General features: G+C 42.1%; 1 protein-coding gene across 1 annotated transcript; it reads left to right on the forward strand.

Annotated features, from left to right (window-relative positions):
- Positions 1-1,135: 1,135 nt before the first annotated feature.
- LOC104957316 (serine/threonine-protein phosphatase 6 regulatory ankyrin repeat subunit C-like) lies at positions 1,136-7,290 on the forward strand (the record flags this gene model as incomplete). The annotated part of the gene is made up of 5 exons (XM_010784938.1): positions 1,136-1,223; positions 1,880-2,022; positions 4,478-4,690; positions 7,017-7,095; positions 7,172-7,290. Coding segments are annotated over 5 exons (642 nt in total), but the record flags the coding sequence as incomplete, so codon positions are not given.
- Positions 7,291-8,201: the final 911 nt, after the last annotated feature.

The raw sequence follows: 8,201 nt of genomic DNA on the forward strand, positions 1-8,201 counted from the left end.
ATATACTTCTGCCAGGGGATGCCACCCCTGAAATTCTCCTGCCACCCTCTTGCCACCCAATGAATATTTGTCTAGATCCGCCCCTGCCGGTCACAGAGATCTGCTATTTTAAAGTAAAGTCAACACATATAGACCCTAAATATAGTCTATATTAAGAACGAGAAAAGTCTTAACATATATATCCTTTTTTGTAAACATATGACAAATGTGTGAGGGTGATGACGTCAGAGCATCGTCCTATGTGCCAGGGCTTAGCCCCGGACAGCCCCAGCCCAATTTAACCCCTGGGTATTTGAGAGGGAGCTCCTATATGGCATTACCCCGCTGAAGCTCACCAAAGTTTAACATATTTCATAGTTCAAAGTTTTGTCAATTGTTTTGTTTATTGGTCAAATACTGGTTTCTAATGGTTTCTGAGGAGTTTTAATGGAATGAAAGAGCACAGAGTCTACAGAAGCAAAAAAGCAGCATACTGCATTAAACCTGACCTTCACAGAGAGGTTGAAGTTCATGTGGAAAGGAGGCTTCAGTAGTCTGTCTGCACTCTGTTTAGTTTTGCTATCTTACAATCAATATAGTCAATGTGAGGTAAGTGTTGCCAATGTAACCGGTTAGAACTCAAACTTGCGATGAGGTCTTAAAATGTATGGAAAGGGTCTTAAAAGGTATTAAATTTGACTTCAGGATTCCTGCATATACCCTGTTATGTCAAACCTTGGAAAGTGTCTAGATATCCCTGCCCTAATGCCAAAGTAACTGGCAACTGAATATGTGTCGCCGTTTGACGTCTATGTCTGGACCGCTGCGTAAAAGGAGGGTTTTTGCCCGTTATTTTTCCGCTGTTTTCTTGTCGCTCTTGTCTTGTCAGTTAGAAACTGGCCAAAATTGCCCAAACTGCATACAGTTAAATCGAACGTATTCTTTCTGCAGATGTGAGCGTCCTTAACAACGGTCAATAAGTCCTTGACAGCGGTCTGTCTGTTCGGTATTAACAACGTGTCACGTGTTCTGAATTGACCAATCAGAATCGAGTATTCACCTAAGCCATGTAATAAGTGCACATATCCACCTTATTTAATCAGTATGTCCCTAAAATGAGACCTTACTATTTAAATGTGTATTATCCGTCCCACAGATGGTGAAGCTGCTGCTGAACAAAGGGGCCAACCTGAGCGCCATCGATAAGAAGGAGAGACAGCCCATCCATTGTGCTGCTTACTTGGGTGAGACAGTCTCTCTTACTGCCAAAACTGCAGAAGAAAAACACATTTTATTTTGTTTGAGACGAGTCTGACTCATAAGAGGGGCGACAACACGGCCAAGTCCTGACGTAATGAAACGAGAAACAACGAGACCGACTGTTGGCTCGTAAACACTCTCTGGTTGTGGACTTATTGCTTTAAAGGTCCCTTATTGTACTGTTTCTCATCAATATCTCACAGGTCTCAAATATATCCAGAGCCTGTCTCTGATTGGCTGAAACACCAAACAGATCATTGCAGCATCCCATAATCCCCTTTGTCTCAGCCCTGTTTCCAAAGTGCTGATTCTCTGTCTGTAGCTTTAAATGCTAATGAGCTGCTGCTGGCCACGCCCCTCTGAGAGATGATTGGTTAAAAAAACACAATGGTGCTCTAGGAGGAGATTCAGGTGGTGGTTATTGGCTAATGGAAGAAGTGGATTTTGCAGACTTTTGTCAAAAGTCTATGAAAAAAAAAAGATATATATAAAATTTAAAAAAAGATAATTAATTAAAATATAAATAATAATACATAAATAAACATTTAAAAAAAGTTGATTTTAATAAATGTAATTATATTTTAAAAATAATAATATATTAAATACAATTGTGTGTGTGTGTGTTGACTTTGTGTTGCAGGGCATTCGGAGGTGGTGAAGCTGCTGGTGTCTCGCTCTGCAGATAAGAGCTGTAAGGATAAGCAGGGCTACACTCCTCTGCACGCTGCTGCTGCCAGCGGACACCTGGACATCGTGAAGTACCTGCTGAGGATGGGCACAGAGGTGAGACACTCACTATGAAATAATGTTTAAAACTAGCTATATTATCTGTTTCATAAAACCAGCAGCCTGAGGGATTTTATTTCACTCTCTGTGGCCTCGTAAGGCATTTGATTACATCATATTTTTATGATTAACCCTTAAATATCGTCTCTAAATCAAGTGATATTGAATATGCCCCATGTGTCCCGGCCCTCACACTAGAGGCAGTTAATAGGAATCAGATTATTTGATATATGCCAAGAAATATTGACTTAACAGTTTTGCTATTGCATTACAGTTGCTCCATTTTCATAGGATAATTAAAAATAGAATAAATAACTGTGTTTAGGATTTTGTGTCTTTTAATATCTCACTATTTTGTTGTGTTTTAAAGTCTGCATTTCAGTAAACTATTTGTCTTTACCCACTAAGTCCTTCTAGGCTCATACCTGATGATTACGTAATATTTTTCAATGATTAACCCTTTAATATCGTCTCTAAATCAAGTGATATTGAATATGCTCCATGTGGCCCGGCCCTCGCACTAGAGGCGGTTTTTCTGATAGGACAGTTTTGATTTGAACATGGACAGATTGGTGCGGTGTCGGATGTGTTTGGGGAGAGAGCTGCAGAGGGGGGTGGAGGAGGAGGCTCCGCCCCCCCGGGCCCGTCGCTCGGCCCCGTGAGGTGGAGACAGGAAGTGAGCGTCAGAGGAGCGAAGGCAGCAGGAAGGAGTGTGGTGGTGGAGCAGGTGGGCGAGGTAATAAGAACTGGATACTGTGATGGAAACTTCTGCTGAAGCAATGGAGACGAAACTCAGACAGACACAGGGAGAGCAGGAACTTTGAGTGAAATGAAATCGGGTATTCACACCATGGAGGCGGGGCTTGTTCATTCCTATGAGAGCTGCTCATTGGTGCATGAAGACAAAATGACTGACTATAAATAATAATGATCACGCCACCAAACACACATTCAAACTAAAGGAACCAGCCTGTTTGGAAAATGTGAGAAGTAGAAAGTACAGGTATTTGAGTTCAACATGTAAGAAGTAGAAAGTTCAGGTATTTGTGTTCAACATGTAAGAAGTAGAAAGTACAGGTATTTGTGTTCAACATGTAAGAAGTAGAAAGTACAGGTATTTGTGTTCGACAATGACAGAAGTACAAAGTGCAGCGCACTATCTTGTGTTCAAACATGTAACAGAAGTAAAACGTACACAGGACCTTTGGTCAAACATGTAAGAACTAAAAGTTCCCGCGTTACTGTGTTCAACATGAAGAAGTAGAAAGGTACAGGTATTTGTGTTCAACATGTAAGAAGTCAAAGTAAAAAGTGGTCAGAAAAACAAGTAGTGGAGTAAAGTACTGATACCAGAAACATGTACTTAAGTACAGTAACAAAGTACCCGTATTTAGCTCATACAGCGCAGTTTAGTTGTCCCTTAAGCCCCGCCTCCTGTCATTAAGCCCCCGATCTCAAACTCTCGGCTCACTAGAATGAATGGAGAGAGAAAATAAACCTAGTTTCGGCTTTTAGTGCATTTTACAACTTTAAGGACCGAATTATTCTAATAAGGGCTATAAAATAGTTAATACTGGGTAGTTTAATTAGTTACAAAAAAAGTATCCGCTGATTTACAGACGTCTCTTTCCCAAAGTTAGTCAATGAGAAAAAGTATCTCTGGGCCCAGTGACGTCACCGACTGATACGGATGTTGTAGTACCGCCGTTTGGCCACAAGGAATATTTTCCTCAGATTCCGGAGCACTTTCTCGGGGCTTGTTCGAGACGGAGAGGGACTTTAATTTTAAGGCAGGAAGTGAGAGGAGGGTCTGCAGGAAGGGGGGGGGGACTAGCAGAGCTCTGGATGATCTGCAGTTTATCCACAGATTAAGATAATGTGCCATAGGGGGCGATATAGAGCGGCCGTATTTTTGTAGTGGATCCTGAAGGCAGCATCTCCCTGGTTCCCTCCGCAAACACATTAACACCAGTTTGTGATTTTCGTGATGACGTTTAGTCGTCTCACTTGTTAGCTACCGCCGTTTTTAAATTCACCAGTGGGGTATTTACTGACAGGTTCTATGTCGTAGCCACCGAGCTTGTTTTGGAAATGTAACCGACAAAACCTGCTGACTTTTATGACGTCACTTTCCTGCAAATACAAATCAGGTGACCTTAGGACGTAAACAAGAGGGGAGTTTAGTTTATTTGTTTATAGTGTCGTCAACTACAAAAAACAGTCAATGGGGCAGCTTCAGCCAACATTGCTGATTTCCAGCTGTTGTCCCCGGCAACATGATAATAGACACCTTTTTAAAATCACAACACATCAACAGCATTAGTTATAAAGAAAGGATGAAAGACAAGGCTCCAATCATCTGTGTGTCATCAGTTTCTGTGTTAGTAGAGAAGACCTGTTCTCCCTGAGGTCTTCCTGTCTGATCCGCTGTCTCTTTGTGTGTTTCCTTCAGATCGACGAGCCGAACGGCTTCGGGAACACGGCGCTTCACGTGGCGTGCTACACGGGGCAGGAGGCGGTGGCCAACGAGCTGGTGAACCACGGGGCCAACGTGAACCAGCCCAACCGCTGCGGGTACACCCCCCTGCACCTGGCCGCCGTCTCCACCAACGGAGCGCTGTGTCTGGAGCTGCTGGTCAACAACGGGGCCGACGTCAACCAGCAGGTAGGAAAGTGTCACGGATCCGAAACCTTAGACACTCAAGACATAACAAGTTATAACAAAATAGAAACACGGACACACTGCTGATTGAAGGATTTATTATATTGTTGTAAAACAGTATAAGAGCCAGAATACTCGCGTCAAGTCCGCTAAGAGTTTACACTATGCCTTTGGACCTTTTACAACCACATGTTACAAGACCCTATGCTCAATAGCATGCTGATAACAGACATGTGCACATTCCTGGTACAAATGTCTCTAAGAGGTTCAAACTGAGAAAACGTGCACAAATTACTGACTCTATTCTGGGATAGTTAAGCCGCACCATTTGGATAATTGCGATTATGTTTTCACGATATAAGTGAATGCTATTTAAAAAAAAAAAAAAAAAAAAATGTTTTAAATTATCATTTTAAAATATATTGAAATGATCATAATGTAATGTGTTGCTTCTTATTAAGAGAATCTGTACCAAACTAATACTTTGTATTAAGTCTGTAGCTAGCCCTTCTCTGCAGAAACACCAGACGTCATTCAGATATGTTCACATTCTGAATATTGCGTTAGTCCATATTGCGAGTACATCATTTCAATTAATCGTGCAGCTTTGGTATCTGGTGGTGCGAACATAAACAATCTAAAAATATAAGTTGCAAATTAGGTCATAAAAAGAAATATAAAAGGATAATAAAAATAAGTATTTTTAATAAACAATTTAGCATTAAAAAAATAAGCATTTAAACCAAATTTAAATGTAACGATACAAATAACCGTAAAAGCTAAAAAAACAAAAGCACTTGGGACAATGAGTATATATGGCAAACTACAGCGTATTATATTTTATAATTAGTAACCCTCATTTGGCGATAATATGTGTACAATGCTGTGTTGACACATAACTCACTCACTTGTGCAAGTTTGACTGTGGGATCATTTGAGTTTAAAAAAACAAAAACATTAACTGTTGTCTGTTATCTGTTAAAAACATGCAGAAATAGAGTTAGGATAATTATAGGTTGTCAAACCCGCCTCCTTCACTCTGGGCTTAGCAGCTTTCTTAAGCTCAATCAAATAAATGTCACTAACCATGGAATACTAATGTCCTCTGAATAAACTCCAGATTAAATAACATGATTTTATATTCTGGCCTGAGAAGGATATGGCACAAAGAGCTTGGTAGTGAGAATAGGGAGGATCTGTGGCAGGATGTAGGTTGGGCTACAAGTGATGCGAAAAGCAAGTTTATCCATCATAACATTGTGCATAGATATTATTTTACAGCCCTGAAATTGTTTAAAATGGGCTTAACTCGGGACAATTAATGTTGGAAATCCAGATGGCCAGCCCGCCCCTGCTCACTAACGTATTAAGATCCAAAGCTTTAGTGCGTTTGGAATCCAACTTGACAGTCTCTTCTCGGTCAGCCGCGTTCACACCAAGTACTTTGCCGTACTTAGTTCCCAGCACTTAGTTCCCCCATGGAACTAAAGAGCAGATCGCGTTCATACCGGAATAAGTTCCCTGAGAGAAGATTAGGCAAATGAGCTGCTGACGTTTCATCGTCTTCTTTTGCTTTGGGTTTACTGGCAGGACGCAAACCACTTCACGGCGTATACTGCCACCCGAAGTCCCCGGCCGGAAGTCCCCGGAGTTGGGGACTGGCGTCAGTAGATGCTGCTGGGACTCCCTGGCGTGATTTGCAATTCGCCCATCCAATCAGAACTGGGGCACTTTTTTCCCCCAGGAGAGTACCACCTCTCAGCAGGCACTAAAAATGGGGGTAAAAGTTCCCGGCACTAAGTGTTCCTTTTTGGTGTGAACGCGACATAAGGGGTACTAACGGAACCAAACGTGAAAAGTACGGGGAAAAGTACTCAGGTGTGAACGCGCTTATTGTAGACCGAATGCTTCTCCTTTTGCGCCGTCCCGTTCAAATGACAATCACATTGCCATGCGCCTGCGCCGGGGGGGTAGGGGTTACAAGGCTTATTAATTGTGCTGCATTCACTTGCACTCGGACATTAGAGATTTTCTCTCATAAATGTCCGGGAAAAAAATAAGTTTCTTTGAGTTAATTTTCCGGGCCAAGTATTATTGCTGGCGGGCCAACAATGTCCCGTGGGCCGCCTGTTGCCGACCCATGCTCTATCTACGGGATTGCCCAATGGCACTGCCTTTTTGGAAGGTGGTATCAAAAAAACCTTGAAGGGTGCTGCCTTTAACTTCGATGCCTTTGGTTATGTTTGTTCTGCATTTATGTGTAAAATATGAAAAATGTAATAAAAATGTTAAAGACCAAAGAAACATGATTTTATATTGTGTCTTTCAGAGCAAAAAAGGGAAGAGCCCCCTGCACATGGCGGCCATTCACGGACGCTTCACGCGCTCCCAGATCCTCATCCAGAACGGTAAGCATCACTGAGACCAGAGGAGATGCTGCTGTCTCTTTTAGCTGCTCTCTGAACGCTCTCTGCTCTCCGTCAGGCGGGGAGATCGACTGCGTGGACAAGTACGGAAACACTCCTCTCCACGTCGCTGCTAAGTACGGCCATGAGCTTCTGATCAGCACTCTGATGACCAACGGAGCAGACACGGCCAGGTGAGAACACCTGGACTAGCACTGAATAGACATGTCTCTTCTACATCAACATGTGTCCCCTCTTCTTCATGTCTCTTCTACATCAACATGTGTCCCCTCTTCTTCATGTCTCTTCTATATCAACATGTGTCCCCTCTTCTTCATGTCTCTTCTTCATCAACATGTGTCCCCTCTTCTCCATGTCTCTTCTACATCAACATGTGTCCCCTCTTCTTCATGTCTCTTCTACATCAACATGTGTCCCCTCTTCTTCATGTCTCTTCTACATCAACATGTGTCCCCTCTTCTCCATGTCTCTTCTACATCAACATGTGTCCCCTCTTCTTCATGTCTCTTCTACATCAACATGTGTCCCCTCTTCTTCATGTCTCTTCTACATCAACATGTGTCCCCTCTTCTCCATGTCTCTTCTACATCAACATGTGTCCCCTCTTCTTCATGTCTCTTCTACATCAACCCAGACGTGGGATCCATGGGATGTTCCCTTTGCACTTAGCGGTGCTCTACGGGTTTTCAGACTGCTGTCGCAAGTTACTCTCCTCAGGTTGGTCTTTGTCATCCTCATCTATGTGTTTATATATATATATATACAGTCGGACGCTATGGAGGAAATTCTTCAGAGAAACTGATAAATTATTCATGGAGGAAGTTTGTCTTTTGCTATATGTAATAAAGTAATAAAGAAAGTCAATAAACAAGTGACATCGATCTGAAATGCAGGAACAAGTCTCTCTGTGTATTAACGTAGAGGAAGCTAGCTGCTGCTCCATCCCATCATTAAACCATTAAACTAGCCCTTTAAAGGTGGGGTAGGTAATTCAACTTCAGATACACGGTTTGTTATATTCCATGGTAATGCTCTTAACATCCTGATAGCAAATGAATATACTGAAGTGCTTTGACAAAAAATACATT

This window comes from Notothenia coriiceps, unplaced genomic scaffold (assembly GCF_000735185.1).
Source record: "Notothenia coriiceps isolate Sejong01 unplaced genomic scaffold, NC01 NC01_scaffold00026692, whole genome shotgun sequence".
In the NCBI taxonomy this organism is placed as follows: domain Eukaryota; kingdom Metazoa; phylum Chordata; class Actinopteri; order Perciformes; family Nototheniidae; genus Notothenia; species Notothenia coriiceps.